Source organism: Dromaius novaehollandiae, chromosome 2 (assembly GCF_036370855.1).
Source record: "Dromaius novaehollandiae isolate bDroNov1 chromosome 2, bDroNov1.hap1, whole genome shotgun sequence".
Taxonomy (NCBI): domain Eukaryota; kingdom Metazoa; phylum Chordata; class Aves; order Casuariiformes; family Dromaiidae; genus Dromaius; species Dromaius novaehollandiae.
This window is the reverse complement of record NC_088099.1, coordinates 23,550,589-23,568,205: the sequence shown is the minus strand read 5'-3', so window position 1 is coordinate 23,568,205 and position 17,617 is coordinate 23,550,589. Positions and strand designations below refer to the sequence as shown.

At 38.2% G+C, this 17,617-nt stretch overlaps 1 protein-coding gene across 3 annotated transcripts in view; it reads right to left on the bottom strand.

Annotated features, from left to right (window-relative positions):
• RSU1 (Ras suppressor protein 1) overlaps positions 1–17,617 on the bottom strand; it is a 110,638-nt gene that overhangs the window by 80,508 nt on the left and 12,513 nt on the right. For all 3 annotated transcript variants that reach the window (XM_064505986.1, XM_064505987.1, XM_064505985.1), the window contains one exon: positions 3,883–4,003. In XM_064505986.1, the coding sequence (XP_064362056.1) occupies positions 3,883–4,003 (121 nt within the window). The remainder of the gene's footprint in view (positions 1–3,882; positions 4,004–17,617) is intronic.

Below are 17,617 nucleotides of genomic sequence, written 5' to 3'. Positions count from 1 at the left end.
TTCTTACATGAAACAAACGTGACTTTCTATATGCGATCACTAGACATATTCTAAAATACTGAGTATTTGACTCAACTTCTGACACAAAAATGATAAATAGCAACAGCCGCAACTGAAGTCTACAAGAGATGTAATGTGAATATAGAAAATGCAATGTAACACTAAAAACTGAAAACTCAAGTCAAAGCTTTGACAAAGCTGGGTACTCAAAACTGGCAAAGACTTTTTGTTCTCATCTCTAGGGCCTTCCCTTCCACATGCAGTGTTTCTCAAACACTCAGTTATACTATATGATAAATACTATGAAGGACATCCATAGGAAAGTGAATAAACTCCATCCTCTTAAAAGTCCTTTGGATACTGTGAACCAAAAGCAAAAGCGACCTCCATACTAAGCATGGTGACTACACATCCATAGGAGCTAAGGCAGGAGAAGTGTACGTATCTTTTCTTTTACTGACTCCGATACTAACCTCATCTTACCTCTCCCACTTTTTCATAAGCCAGCCCCACTGGAACAAGAAACTGTAGCGATTAGCCCTCTGAAGTTAAGTTCTGGATAAAATCTTCTTTGTCCTCACTCCTGATGAGTGAGGCACAGATTCATGGATAATCCATCTCCTTTTGGATCCACGACTTACACACTTTTCCCACCAGAAGCCTAACTTCAGAAGGAGGCACAAAGGGCTTTGCTGCACAGAGTGTGTCATAACAGGAGAATGAATCCCTAGCATACTATGAAGGTATAGGTTCAAATCTCCCCAATATAAAGAGGAGCTAAAACATCCCATATCCTAGGTACATGCTCTAAACACTGAAAGAAAGGGATTCGGAGGTCAGCTGCTTGGATGCTGCCTCAGGTGGGTACTGGCAGCAGCAGTCCAGTTTCCCAGGAAGCATGTGCACACTAGTTTTCCAGAAGTGGACAATCCATTATCACTACTGTACTCCTCCTCCTCCTCCCACAGCACATCCTTCCTTTGCCCCAGTGACACCCACCACAGAGAGACCTAAACTTCATGCTGCCTGCCTCATCCTTACTCGGGTAGGGGGAACTCAGAAATGAAGGTTTCAGAGCACATCTACAGGCCTGAGTGCATACGTTAAGGATGGTGGCAATGTCAGGAGAAGCAGCAGACCAGCATAACTCTTACAGTCATAGTAATAAACACAGTAACATGGGAACTGCAACACTAAGCTTTTAAAAGCCTCTGCTCAGGCATCTACAGAAGGTTTTAACCTTAAAATGAAAGTACTTAAATGATTTACTCTTTTTAGGCATATACCATCAGTAGGTTGTTCTGCATTGCTCCAAGTCCCTACTTAAATGGTCTAAATATGATCCAACACATACCTGTACCTTTGTTTTAACACTAATTAGGATTACCTCCTTCATTTGTTTGTGCATGTACACTGTTTGAAAGCAGTGGTATTTCATATCACAAAATGAGGAATAACAAACACCAATGTAATCTCCACATATTGTTTATGAACCCAGATTTAACACACAGTTTATAGAACACAATACTGTAACAAGGCTCTATTTGATATGTGCAGCAGAGATATGACTGGCTTTACCATTGGCAAATCAGCTAGACCCTGCTTATTCATGTAATTAAGGCAGATCAGGTAGTAAGAGTCATTAGTTAAACATTTGTAAGGTACCAAATCCCAGTGGAACTCTGCAGAATTGAAGTCTTAATCTCGCTCTATCACAGTTCTTCCATAAAGAGCCTTGCTCATATTAACTGTATATCCATGCAAGTAGGACTTCTCTTGCTGCATAATGGGTCAGTAGGTGGAAAGATAAAGACACCTGTCCTACTAAGGACATCTATCCAGTATTATTGTTGTAGTAGCAGACAGCCCAGAGGATGTCCATCATTGCTACTGCAGACTTAACCACTGCTTTAAAAGCTGTCCTTTCCATCAAACAGAACTAACAAAGGCAGCTCGTTTTTCACTAGTAACAGAAGTGAAGTTAATGGCACTGATTCTTGACCTTCCCTTCTGTCAGCAATGATTGGAAAGGAAGGAGTGTACTCCTATCCATAACAGGCAGAAAAGTATCTATTCTTCCATCTGGTGCTCTTTTCATGCTAAAGTCCCTGGCCAGCAGAAGTTCAGTGTTTGAACCTGTGCCAGAGAAAGTGTCACAGACGCTTTCCAGATTTTTACATTCAATGCACTAACACACACTTTCCCTTTTCCCATCTTCTCACTTGACCCTTCTACCCCGCCAAATCCTCCAAAAATTGTCTATGCTCTTACTCAAGCTTCCGTTCTCCCCCAAAGCAGAGTACAGTTTTGATGCCCTGTGGGTACACACAACCAGCACAAACAATGAAAAAAATTTTAAGCTAGTAGGGCAGAGCAGTTTCCCCTTAGTTGACTCCACAAGCAAGTAAGATACCACAAGAACTTCTGAAGCAGACCCATTTTACAGCATTAAACTTGGGCTGTAAATCCAGTGTCTGAGAGACTGGGGGCAAGAAAGGAGAGCATTTAATCTGCAAAATCTTGGGCCATATGACACATGAAGGTGGCAACAGTGTTTCCAGACCCAAGGGGGTGAGTACATAACAAAATGTTCCATGATGTCCAGTGGACGTCACCCCAAGTGGACTTCCATACTACAGTAATGGAAAAAAAATGTAGCAAAGACGAGTATGTGAACTGCACAACCACTTATCGCTGGTTTTATTCATGGAAAGAGTCCAATTCCCTCCTCCATACACAGCACTTTTTCATATGCCATTACAAAATTGTGGATTTAACCCCCAAGATGTAAGAAGTGCTGCTTTTCCAAGCAAACGTTAATTCATGATCAACTACAAGTTCAAATGAATATCAGGATGTGCTAGAGACCTAAAGAGAGCAAATAAAGACCAGAGACATTTGCAGAAGAGAGACCATCATGAAAAAAATTTATTTGCATTTCAGCAGTTCAGGATGCAATTCAATCATCAGCACTTTACAAAGTTATTTAAAGCAGGAAACACAGGGCCTAGTAAAAGTCATTTGGGATTTTAAAAAATTCAAAATCCTCTGTCTCATTGAGGTGTTTGGAAGTTTTACTTATTTAAATATGTTGCTGGGGTTTTTTTTTTATGTCTATGAGAAGACTATGAAGCCAAAGCTTCCCTCTACCAATGCTTTCCTAGGCAGCTGCATTTTAATATGTCCAATTAGTTCTGAAAATGTTCTATGCTTTAGGTTTATTTTTTATTTTTTCCTTGGTTTTTTTCCTTTTAATTTTTTTTCTCTAAAGCCTTTTGCAATAATTGTAGTTATAGTAAAGTATGACCAACTCTACTGCAATAAGATGCCTGAGCACTGTTAACAGGAGTGTTTCCAACTCATATTCCATTAGTATTACCTCTTGGAATTAATATCAACACCATATTTAAAGATTTGCTCCTTCTTTTACAGATTCAATAGAAACTGAAGTTTCTTTCATCTCTTAATCTTTAATCTTTGGAATTGAAGTCCCAAATTAACATAAAAAAGCTAAAACAAATGCTGAATTTTCTACAACACAGAACAGGAAATAGGGCCTGGCTCTTAATTCTGTGGTCATTGCATAAGAGAGTCATTAGGAAAATAAAATTCAACACTTGTTAAATTTGACTTCAGTGTTAGATGAACGGGAGTTGCTGCTGCTCCTAAATGGTTATTAGTATAACAAAGCAACAAGCGCTTCATTACTTATTTATCTGATTATACAGGACACTAGGTAGAAACTCTGAAGCCATAACTGCAGTTACAATAAACACTTCCAAAGAGAATTTAAGGGCAAAGAAAAAACAAGTTTTAGATTCACTTGTAGCAACTGGTTGACAGAATTTCTATTACAGCAAATTTTTGCATTAAGATACGCACCCAAGATTCAGGTGTTTGAGCTTCTGAAGGCTGCTAATCTGCGTAGGCAGCTCCTCAATCTGGTTGTTGAAGAAGTTGAGCACTTCTATGTTTCTCAGGTCTGCGATGTTTGCTGGTACGGCTGTGAAAAAGTTTTCACAGTGAAAGACTGTAATTATAGCAAGCAATTTAGACTGTAGATGCTCTAGTAGCACCTGTCTTTTGTTCCATTTGACAGTAGAAACAGGGTCCCAGAACACAGCATCTAAGAGCTATTGGAATAAAAGTAGTTTATATTCAAAGAGCCCCATATCTGGAATCTGTTTTCATTGCTGACAGCAATCACTTTGTACTCTTCAGAAAACAACTGCTAGTGTTGTAAGATATTTTGACTAATAAAAAAGCCATTGCAGAGATAGACAAGCACAAGTGTTTTCGTAGACTAAAAAAAGGAGGAGGTATTTCTGTGTTTGTATCATACAGATATGATGCTCAAAAGAGCAGAGCCTAAGATACTTGGATCATTCTATTATTTGAGTCAAAAAATGGATGACTTGAGTAGTTAGACCAAGAGGATCTTTGACAGCAAAGCTGAAACAAAAATTCACCCCAAGCAATAGCCCATTCTGCTCACTGCTTAAACAATCTGAGTTCTTGTCCATTTAAGATTCAACACAAGTTACAATTTAAGTTCAACCCTTAATGATGAACTGTTCAGTCAAGCCAGTTTTTGATTACCTCCCATGAGTGAAGAATTGATCAGTACACATCAATAATTACAGTACATTAGTAACAGATCAATGTCTGGTTATTATCTAGAAATACGAAAAAGTAACGCAGAAGCACAACATGAATATGCCTGTGCAGATAAGAGGTTAAAAAGCTATTTCAATTTGCATCTTTTTTTGCCTTAAAGGGGAATTTAAGCACACAGATCAAGTATACATAAGAGAAGGCTGACAAATTGCTTGCACTGAAGCTTGCACCTGTGTTCAGTATTCACCTTCATTCAGTGTTAACTCTGACTGCATCAGAAACCCAGAGAGTGCACATCTAAATAACTGCAAGTTTTTATGAGGCCATCATTTTCTTTTATTTGTTGGCATGAGGCAACCTCCATCTTAGAAAGGAGTCAATAGTGTTTACAAAGCAGAACATTATAGTATGTCACATTTACTAGATTATAAGCATAATTACGTTGTTCACAATAATGGGATCCCTAACAAACATTCTAATTAGGCTGCATAAATGTTATTCACTATTGAGGGTTACATTCACTGCAGGAGATCTTTAGCACACTTTTTTAAAGGCAAATCTGAATATTTAAAAGCCCTTACTTTGTGGTAGGTTCTAACTGGTCCACGCCTGTCTATCACTCAGTGATGGCAAGAATTACGTGCCTTCAGAAAGTAAAGGGTAATGTACTACGTCTGCTGTTTCAAATTATTCCCTAACTGAAGTTAACTGAGGATTTTAATTGACATAAGTCAGCTGTTTCCAGCCCCAATATTTCACCAGAACAGTAATTACCACTATTAAAGTGTTTTCCTTTCAGAAATTAGACTTTATAATCTGACTCTGATGAGATGAAATGAACTGGCAATCCATATTTCTGCTCTTCTCACAGTGATACTGTGTTTATTTAAGAATAAAAATCCAGAGTACTAGCAAATAAAGACTTTAGTTTACTCACAAAACCTAAACAATTCAGAGCCAAATGCAATTCTTGAGAACTTGCACTGCTGATGCAATTAAATCCTGGTCTGAAGGTATTGCCCTTTTAACAGGATGAGAGATTTCACTCTCCTAGAAAAATCAGTTCAACTTAATGCCACAAGTTATGCTAACTGTGATGCAGAGCTAGATTGCAGGAACATGTAAACAGCCTCACATTCAGGAGGCCAAACTTACCAAACCTACAGTCATCTGGGCTGTCTGGCAGCTCTGTATTTCAACTATTTAGTCTGAACAGCATTGCAACAAGATGATCAAGAAATTAAGAAGCTATTATCTAAGACACTGAAAGTTCTCAAAGCCAACTAAAAAAAAAAAGTACATCTTACACCAAGGACAATACTACCATTACAAAGACAGAAAGCCTATGAAATTTCTCTGATCTTCGTGTGAGGCAAGACTGCAGAAACTGTGAGACTATGGAGACAATTCCTTAGTGCTATCCCAATGCAATGAAAGCCAACAACATGCACTTAACCAGTTGATCAGTGCTGGTTAATGGGCATCTTCCATTCAACCAGTCCCATTCATGGTGGATTTAGTTACCTAAAGGTCTTTGCATTATGGAGATCACTGTTTTGCATATGCAAAACTGTTCTGCATCTGTGAACAAACCACAAGGGGGGGGTGGGGCAGCAAATATCCTCCAAGTGCCCTGATAGAGTCCAAAGAATAAGTGATAAAAAGTTGGACTGAGTTACTGAGCTGACTTGCACTACTGACACTCATTTAGTGTCCTTTCAAACACCTGTCCAAATGATCTAACAGATTGTTTTCCCCTGAGAATAAATGAATTCCTAAGTTTGTACTATGTCACATATGCCTTAAGTTAGAAGGTGGTGAAGAGAGGAAGAATTATTTCAAGGACAAAGATGAACTGTTTTTAAAGCTGTGTCTCTGTCTGGGGGGGAAAAGAAAGAAAGAAACTATCTGGGAAAAGGTAACAACTGGAGTTTAAGGTAGGAAAAAAGCGGCTTCCAGAGATTTGTTCATGAAGTACTAAAGACTACTGCATGAAAATGATCCACAGTTTAAACGGGTTACTGCAGTTAGAGTCTCAAATTCTGCTTGGTCATCCCACTTGCAGATATGGGAGAAGACTTCACTGGCTAGTTTATCAGAGGCTTTTCATTTGGTTTTCTTTTGTCAGGGCAGGGGTGTGAGCAGGTGTCCCTCGTGAATGATAGCAGCTGTGGCCTTGCACACTGTCTGTTAAGTTTCTGATATATCTGTGTAATTCCTGCATACTGGATTTCATATTGTGAATCACACTTAAGATACCAGTATACTATTCTTTCTACCATTATTTTCTCCTAGCCATACCAAAAGCTGCATGGGTAAACAGATTGAGAGGAGGAAAAGACTAATAATTTACCAAAGAATGTGGAAGACATACTTTGTGTCTGTCTATTAAAACAAAACAGAAAATCCCACTCCGCTATGGTACCTTCTGGTTCAGATGGAGGGGCTGAAGATATTTGGTGGGGTAGGAAAACATGGAAGAGTAGCTTGAGACCAGACCTGCAGTAGGAAAGGGAGCATTTCTTCCCGTAACAGTTTATTTTCCAGTTCAACGAATTAGATTCATCTGCAACATAAAGGTATGCGCTTTTGAGTTTTAGTCTTCTTACCTTTGAATCAATTCCTACACTGGTCTTTTAGCTAAACTGCACAGGTTCAGTATTTTCAGGTCTGAAGATCTGCAAGATCTGATATAATAGTCAAGAAAAGCTGATAGGTATATAACAGAGTTCTTCATTCTGAACTTTACGTGACTTCAAGTGTGTCACCATTAGCATCCTACTGTTACGTCGCTAAATTCTTCCCAGATATATAGCAGATTCTGCCAAATCCTAAGAAATTCATGTTCTGGCAATACTGAATTCCACTCGAGTCACCCTCTTATCATGAGCTGTGAGAATGAACTGTCAGCATCTTGGTTCCATTCAACCCACATATTTACAGTAGGATCCACAGTGTCTTAACAACTCTTCTAAGACCATCTGCTGCCCAGTGTCATTAACAACTAAACTCCTCCTCAGCAAATGCTAGTAAAATTTGGCAGTCCAATGCCTTTGCATTCTCCTGCGAGGCTTCAGTCATATCATGAAGCCCCATTCATATCAAACCACACTTCACAAAGCCAAGAACAGCTTCCTTCCTCCTGTTTAATACTGGAGATTGCATCCAGTGATTCACTGTGACAGCCACAGACTTCACCTTGAGTTCAATAGCTTGGTTAAGAAAGAAAGAAAGAAAGAAAGAAAGAATCTACAAGCTGCACATCAAGGAATAAGAGGAGTTTCTGCAGAGCCAAAATGAGAATTTGCAATTTGTTATGCTTCAAAGGGTTTAAAAACAAATAGGCTTTTTTCCCCTCTGAAGTTAGCGGTGATTCTTTAGGAACTAAAATATGATACTCTAATCAGAGCAGCCTTTCTTTCAAGGCAGGTTTCCAAATATTATTCCCACATAAGAAACAGATGTTGAAAAGTTCTGATACGATTTCTGAAACATACAGGAAGGATTAAATGCTACTACTCAAAGCCTGTATAGCTCCACACCTGAGTATCTTGGACCTGAACCTTAGTTCTCTCTCCACATTCAGAACTGGAAGCTATCATTAGACATCTATCTTGCTTACTCTCTCCTAGAAGTCTGATGTTGCCCTCTGTTGGGGAAGAGATATTGGGTTAGACAGACCTTTTATCTGAGGCAGCTATCACGCAGAGCACCACACTAACACCATTTAAAGCAGGTACGGAATTGCAAGTGGTTCAGAGTTAACCCCTTCCGATAAAGTAGGGAGTCAGAGTTCTCATAATAGTATTTTAGCACTGGCTGACATTTACACCAGCTTCTTTTGTACATCCAGCATCTGTGAAAGGAGGAAGATCCCAGAAAAAATGAGAGGACAAAAGGAGGTATATCAGTATCTGGGATTTTTTTTTCTTTTCAATTCCACTCTACCAATGCTGTTATTGACAGAGGTTTCCATACAATTCCTATTGCAGTGGCAGAGCCTTTCGTACAACTGAAAACGTTTGCAGAAATAGAGAATTTCGAAAGCCTGTGCAAACTCCAGGATTTTTTCCACTTAAAGCTTCTGTGAAATACTGGAAAACAAGAAGAATCCTCACAACTTTAAAACTAAATACACAAGTGTTTGCAGGATTAACTCTTTATTTGCTTTTTGTCTAAAAGGTAGAATCTTACCAGTCTTTGTATTTAGTAGTAACTGATTTACAATACCCATCTCAAATTCCTGTATTTGCTAAAACACAATTACATAAAATTTTAGACTAGGAATCCTAGACTGAAGAAGTGACAAAGGGGTGAATAGCCACCCAAGTGGACAACCAAAATAATTTAGTAAAAATACAAGTCTCCATGAGAAAGAAAAATGGCATGTAAACTGAGATAAAATATAAATGAATTGGAATGCTTAACTTGGATTTTTCAAAATAAACATTATCATACTGCAGCCTGGAAGACAGTATCCCTAACATTTGCCTATTCATAAAACCATGTACAAGTAAGCTTATTTCCTTCTCAGTAAATATAATTCAATGGCTTCAGAAAACCTCCCATCAAATTCAGTGGATTTTTGAATCAGACGTCAAGTGAATTAAAAATTTTAATTATGTAAAATAAGTTTAATTTTTCCTTAGCATTCACATTTTTAGAAATATTATAAGCTGCAGAGTCCATGATTTTTTGGAATGTTTCTTTAGCTGATGAACTAATTATGCAGTACCTAAGAACATGATGTTCAGTAGTATTCCAAATCTTTAAAGGTTCTAGGGGAATATTTATCCAGAAAAGCTATTAAAATAGTACTACTTGTCAGAAAAGAGATTTATATGACTATGCCAGCTTCTCATTAAGCTGTTCCATTTATAAGATGGTCAAGAGTAATACACAGTAAAGAGAACTTAATACAGAACTTATGAAGCTACTATTAGTCCTGGTAGCGCAATGTAAATCCAAATTTAGTTTAGTTTTTTTTTTTCCTCTCTCCAAGAGTATGAATGTACTTTTTAAACCTAAAGTAAAACCTGTCAGTTACACTATAATACGCCCAATTCTGCAAGCTGTTAATCCAGTTACCTTCAGCAGGAACTTTTCACATGTAAGGATCCCTTACAGTAAAGGTCACAGAGACATGAAGTGTCACTCACATTTCATGGGGGAGGAAAAATTTAAAATACTATATATATAATGCATTCTGTACACCCAGTATAACTGTATTCATAGAGCTGAAGTCATGTTTAGATTTATTTGACAAGGATTCTCCTACTGAGAGAGAAGCAATCAACTTCAGCAAAATGAAAGAGAAATTAGCAGAAGGAGAATACACAGTTTTTGTTTTAAATATTCATAAGCGTGCTGATATCGTACTTGGCAGTTAAAAGAATCCTTTTCCCAAGTGAAGCATACAGTACTTAAATTACATACTATGTAGTTCAAATTTCTCCTTTTGCCCTCCCTCCCCACTCTTCCAAAAATGGATACTAACCTCCTTCACATTGAAAACATTAAAAACAAACTTGTCTCCTCAATCTTCAGCTCTTTCCAGAAATCAGCAGTTATTTTTTACAATTATCCACAGAAGCACTGCAGTTACCAATACGCTCTTATGAACATGTTTTTCCAGATTATATTATAGCTCACTGATCTGCTACTGTGTTAACAAAGCAATTTAATCAATAAAGTTTTAACTCAGAAGCCAGAGTCTAAGGAGATACACTGTGAGCACAGGGAAAGCAAATAACAGATTAGGAATGAAGTGGCATCTAGTGAAGAGCAAGGGAAAGAACAAAATATGCACTCGTCTCTGAGAAGAATGCTTAAGATGCACGTAAGAGTTTGGAGAGAAAAGCTAAGAACCAGGGACAGACGTTAGATGGTGTATTTTCAGCCCTAACAGTAAGGAACTTCTACCACACCAAATAGCTTATAAAAATCTGATTTTTGCTACCTGATTTCATAGCAGCAAGGGATAGTAGCATCTGAAGGTGGGTAGGTATGAAGATACAGATCTAAACTTGTCCCCTCATTTTTACATATAATCCTGAAGAAACCAGAATATTAGCCAAGCTTTTCAAATGAATCTGACATGTAAGTACTGTTAGTGGACCACAGCATTTTCAGCTTCAAGTAAATGTTTTGTGAAGAGCGCACAGTTCAGTCAAGATGATTTACTATTTCTTTTCACGCTAGAAGAAAAATTGTGCGATACACCATGCAAAAAAGTTGAAGAATACTGGCTAGATTTCCCTGTTACAGGTCAGATCATCTATATGCACTGATATTTCAACAGCAGGGAACGGCAGCTGATGGTACAGAATGAAGTTGACAAAAATAGTATCTGCAGGACTAAAGAACTTTAAGTAGTCATGTTAAACTGAGATTTATTAAGCTTCCACCAAATACAATTACAAATGGTCTCACTAAGTATCACTGTGTCTTTCAAATGGATAGTTGTTCAAGCATGTTCTTTTCAGAGTTTCACACAACTGTACAACATCAGGCTTTAATTACATCAAGCTAGTTGAAGTTCAGCATCCTCACCTTCCCCTCTGTCAGGATCCTCTTTACTCCAGGCCAGACAGCAAGCCTCAAACAGATAAAGGCCAGACCCCACAGGTCAAGGTCACTTCAGCTTCTTGCTCAGGAATAAATAGTTATCTGCCTAAAAGTAGCTTGCTTATAAAACTCAACTTTCACTGTGAGAGTATCTAATTAGTCCATAATTTTTAGCTTGCTTTATTGTGCAGTTTTATACTGTTTATATTGCTGAAATGCTTGTAAAGAGTCTGACTCCTGCAGGAGTTGACTGACTCCTGTTTTGCACCGCTACTTCGGTCAGCTGATTTTTCCTGCCGTCCAGCATCGCGCAGACTGCCACGCTGACACGTTTGTCCAGGAGACCAGGCATCTCAACACGCAAAGGGAAGAGGCAGCAGTAAAGCTCGCTACTCAAAAGCGACATCAGCCTATGTATGTACATATGCTGTTCTTATTCCAGCTCTCAGGGCTGGAACTGAACTCAGCTCCTTCCTGTTCTGGGCTCCCTACACTCACAAAACAGTACTTAAGACAGCTTCTTCGAATCTCTATGGTATACAGTTGCCCTTGTGACTGCACATTAACTGGTCCCAGACTTCAGCTAATCATACTTTTTCAGCTTCCAGGTACAGACAGGTATTGCTCATAGACAAGAACACACACGTTACAGCAAACCGCCCATCTTCAGATAAAGATCAGACAACTATTTCACCCTAAGAATTATTCTGTTTACAGCATTTTTGACAGAGGGCACCTATTGTACAGTGCAAGAGGCCAGATGGATCAGTGATCTGAAGGGAAATGCTGTAACATTATCCTCTCCAAACCAACACACCTGGTTACTAGAGTAACCAGAACACCACACACAAAACAGAGGAAAAAAAGAAAAACAAGTATACAAAACTAGATCCAATTTCTCCTCAGTCCAAACCAAATGTGTCTTCTCCCCTCTCTCCAATGTTAGCAACAAAAACAATCCCACTCCCAGCTTGTTAGACAGTAAATTCTTTAAGGTGATAAGGATTAAGTTAATTAATGAAGTGAGTTGACTTATATAAAATTCGCTAGCTTTGAAGATGGCAAATTCAAAATAGCCTGTATTTGACAACGAGGAATTTCCAACAATTTTACATGATGACCTGTATAGAGACAGGGAGATCGGGGCTTTCACAAGACATTGCAACTATTTAAAATCACTACGAGGTAAAAGACAACAAGAATTCTGTACTAAAACATACCAGAAAACATTTAGACTTGCAAAAAAGAGTTAACATGTTTGCAGGTGCCTTTTAATAAAAGAAAAACCCACAACAACTTCTGAAGTACCACTATGTGAAAGACAAGAAAAAAATGATTTGCTTGTATCTAGTGCTATATTTAGTATGCATGCTTGCTTATAAGGCAAAATTGACTTTGTTTCCATATAGCACCTACACTGCTTATTTATACTTAGACTGGAGTAATTTCATCATGCATACCATTACAGTGCAATGCACCTACACCGTTTATTTATACTTAGACTGGAGTAATTTCATCATGCATACCATTACAGTGCAATGCTCCTTCACAAATCCTCTGCTTCATTCTCCCAAAGCACCTTAAAACTAAAATTATATTATATAAAGCTAAAATGCTCTACCATCTGTATGTTCTCAGAATGAAAAAGTATTTTTTTCTTTTTTAGGGAGAAAAGAAAACTAACATGGAACTTCATCTGGACATTTGAGCAGAAGTCAGCTGTGACAAATTTAGTTAGGCATATGCATCAGGCTCTCCTTTTCCCTGCTTCACACATCTTTATGAATGCAATGCACAAAGGGGCATTACCCTTCAGAGATCTCTACACCAGAAATAGGAATTATACACCCAAATCAAAATATCAAACAATAATGATAGATTTACAGTTCTCTTAAATCAACTGCCACTCCCAAAGATGGTTGAGAGGCCACAGCGTCAGACAGAAGTCCTGTCCTTTGGACTTGACCTTAGTTTCACTACACAAACAGCTTACTTTCACCAATTTGTGGGTACACCACGTCAGTGCAACAGCATGGAATAGTTTACCAGAAGGAACCAAAGGGAACCGAAGTAGAGAGAACACACAAGCAAAACCCAATGGATAAGCAGCACATGAGCATCTAGTTCCTCCCATAATTAAGCAAGTTTGCTACCTAAACAACTTGATACCAGGCAAAATAGTCTCAGACAATGAAAGTGGGAGACACTACAACACATTTCAGCAGTTTGGAGAAAACAACGAATCTAGACTGGGAAGGAATTCAGGACAGATAGACTGCAGTGTTTATAGCTGTCCTTAGACTACCTTTAATACATTTAGATATATGCTACAACCAGAAAGGTGGCTATTCTCTATCCTGAAGTCCAGGTAACAAGTGACTTATCAAGCAGCCTAACACAAAAATGACATTAGGGAATTTAGCAGTAAGTTAATGAGAGCAGAAGACAGTCAAGGGGATCAACAGCCATGAAGGGACAAGCTTCTGTGCTAGTCAGACAGAGAATAAGAAAATTGGGATGGAAATAGTAGGACAAAGCAGCAGTGAGCACTCTGAACACCAAAAAAGGAGAAAGAAGAAGTTTTGAACTGTGGGATAACTGCTCTGCTGAAAGTAGGCAAAATGCACAAGGATGATAAAGAACAACTATGTGGCTGCCAAAGAAGGAACATGACTAATCAGACAAAGCCATTCTGATAGGCTCACAGAGTTAGTTCAGGAACAGAATTCAGGTATGGAAATGGCAGCTAGCAGCAAAAAGCAAATGGATCATCTAACAGAATGGGAAGGAATAGGGATGAGGAAAAAATTACACCTGAGTATCTCAGAGTTTAAAGAGTGGTCAGGAAAAAGCAAAGGACAGCAACCCAGAAGAAAGAAGACGACAGAACATGACAACAGGTATTAAATAGAAGGTGTCAAAAGCAAGATAATTGTTCCCAATCTCTCATCATTCAGTCATTTGATGACATTGGGCAAGGAGTCAGAGCAAATTCATAAAAACAGTCAGGAGAAAGTTATGAATAGCAGAGAACTTTCGAGCACATTTAAAGGCAGCACAAGACTGTGATGAAACTAGCAAGTACAGCATCATCTAAGGTTAAGGTGACTGAGGAGGATAGCAAAACTAAGATACTGTTCACCACCACCTACAAGGCAAACTGAATTGCTACTACCAATGAAAGAAACAGCTAAAGATATTTAAACAGTGACCTCTAATGGACAAATCACATAATAACAATATTTCTGGTGACAGCAGAAATACTCAGGGACTCCCAACTATGACCATATATTGGTGCAAAAGCCAGAATCTCTGAATAGATTCTTCAAGTCATCAGAGTGATGGCTATTATAAAAAGGCAGATAATTCAAATAATTTTATTACACTAGTTACTCACAAGCTATCAACCACAACTTACAGCATATCCCTACAATAAGTGAAAATAAAACACAAAGTTAGCAGCATAACAGCTGTGTATGTACTGATGACCAACACTCAGTTTTAAATTATAACAGCTGCCAATGCAAAAAATAACCCTTAATATCCCAGCCTGTTTTCCAGTCACATTTTCCTCTCCAGGCTGCACAGGGCTGAACTGCAGTTAATCTGAAAGCTCTTCAAGCACACTTTCGGTTCATGTCGCAATACAGAGCTTTTAATTGTTTAATTTCAGTGACTATATTGAATGTGAAATTATTTTCACACACTATAGGTAACTGAAGGATACCTTGAGTTAGCACAATAGTCTGAAATCTAAAGCTTCAGTACTACTTCACACTTTGTGGCAAAACAGTTCACAAAAGCTTCTCTGTAAGGAAAAAAAGCTAGGTAAGGCATAAGCCATAATATACAGGCTCCAGTCTTAGATGTTTCCTTAAAAAGGAATTTTCTTTATTGCTAATTCCATTATCACTCACTTACAAATGTAATGGCATAACGACACCGAAAAGCAAAACCTAATCTGTCCTGCTGACTTCAGTTTTAGCCTATAAAGGTACCTTCTTTCTAGTCAGAGGCAACCACTTTGTTTTCTAGTGCACCTAATTGTTTAAAAAACTAAGCTCTCAAAATCAAAGCAACATGAATGAAGAAGAATCATCTACTCCAATACACAGAAGCTATACCCAACCTTAATCATGGCTGGGAAGAAACCCACACCCCCTCATCTATTATATTCTCCCTCCCAGAGCACCAAAACATGCTGCTTGAAATCACTTAGTGCAAGTGTCAGAGTAGAAAAGACAACCAGTCCTTTGCAATTTCCTCTCCCTGCTCTGAGCTCCCTTGGACATCCCATTCTTCTTTAGTTCCTAACATCTCTCCTCCAGAACTGGCATGAAATAACAAGCTTCAGCTGCAGAGGTTTGAACAAAGTAGGATGTTTGAAGTCAAGAACTTCTACAAGCAATTCCTGGATGCAAAACTTCAAAAGCCTCATGTAATTCCAAATTGTTAGAAATAACTGGAATTCTAATCGTTCCAAGAATTCTTGGAAACAATTTGCTGTTGGAAATAGCAGAACATGCTACTGGCACAGCCACCCCAACGACCATGTCTGGTACATCCACCATGCAGCAGCAACCTAAGAGGAAGAACACTGGGTGGCCCTGCAAAACACACAAATCTACACCGACACTTGAGTTTCATTTGCCACCCCGCATAGGGTTGCCAAAGAGAACAAGTAGCCAAGGCGGTTTCCTTTTAAATCTGTAGCAAAAATCCCACGTAGGACTGCTTTACTCTTAAGTTTTTAAGTAGGAGTGCAAAAAAATTAGTAAAAGAGATCCATACAGATATTAGTGTTGCACAGAAAGCATGACAGTATTTGCAATTAACCAAACTGATCAAACCTGGTTTCTACAGAAGAATGTCCTGTGGCTCTAACTCCCTCCTTCCCTCTTCAGCACAACAGTCCTAATTCCCTACCATATTCACGTCTCTATTAACCCCAATCAGCAGATGAATGCTACCTATATACTGCCCAGCTCCCAACAGATCAAACAAAGACAGCTTAGTTGCATCCTCCCAAATTAACCCACAACACTGCAGGACAGATCCCTGCTACTCAGCCACCGATTTCCACAGATCGGAAGAATGTTTATCAAGGACTTCTATTCCATTTTCAATTTGAAGTTAGCCAATGGATTCAAAAGATGCTGGGTCAGAGAAGACAACTTACACAGGCTAAGTGCATAAGCCCAATCGTCTTTAATTTTGCTTCTCAGCAAAGTTTGGCTCCAAATCACTAAATGATGGAAAAAAGAAAAAACCACACCACAGTATAATATATAGAGATAACTGGCCCGCATGTCTAAAGTAAGTTGAAAACAAAGACAAGTACTCACTTTCTCTACTTTCAACTGATTTGTCACTTGAGACCCTAACACAGAATCATACCAGGCTTCTAAGCACTTATGCAGCAACTGGCTCAACAAGACTGCAGAATCAGAAATATTCAGCCTTCATAGAGTTTTGCTTCTGATTTTGAAGCTGTTCAAAAGAAAAAAATCCCCATGAAGCAGCAAAAGGAAGAACTGAAGTGTTTCAGAAGCAACCTGGAACAGAAGCAGCAAGTTCAAGATTCCTTCATTAGCACAGCACTGGACAGCTGAAAAAACAGCCCAATATACTCCAAAAAAAAAATCAATGTGATTAGAGTACTTCTCATAAGGAATGACTTACAGACAAGTAAATGCAAAAGCACTAGCAGTGTGAATGGCATACTAATAATATTAACAAAATCATGCCGAAAAAAATCCATCATACTGTTTGGAATATAAGTGTCGTCCTCATACTTGTTAATGAAGCTTTGCTTATTTTTAATAGATTTGGCTGGCAAAAATATGCATATTTTTATGTAACCATATCTCGTATCGACTTTTTACATATATTTATTCTTCCAGATAGACATATTTACTCTAAACAGCAGAAAAAACAGCAAGCAGAACATTCATTTAAATGGCAGAAAACTGTAGAAGATGCTAATATGACCTTAGTGTAGCATGTCAAGTGTCACTGCCACCAGCTTCCTAGTCATTTTAAGAGCAATCTGCTAAGACAATTAATTACATAGCATAAATGATTAGGTCAAGCATGTCAAATACGAGAATATGAACTTGAAATTTAGCCTTTAAAAAAAATTGTGTGCTGTCTGTTTAAATGTCTACATCACAGTTTGTGAAAGAATAGTAAATTCCTCACAAACCTTGATGAGTTACTTTTCAGGAAAGGTAAAAAAACCCCACTACTCTTCTATAAAGAAATCCAAAGATCAGTTTGATAGGCTGACAGCATCCCTTTTTGAGGGAATAGATATTTGCCTCCATATTCATTCCTACTGATCTAAGTGCTACTTTCTTTTAAGGTTGCAGATAAAACTTTTTAAAAATAGTTTTAATGAATCACAGTTTTAAAATAGTGGTAGTCCAAAAAT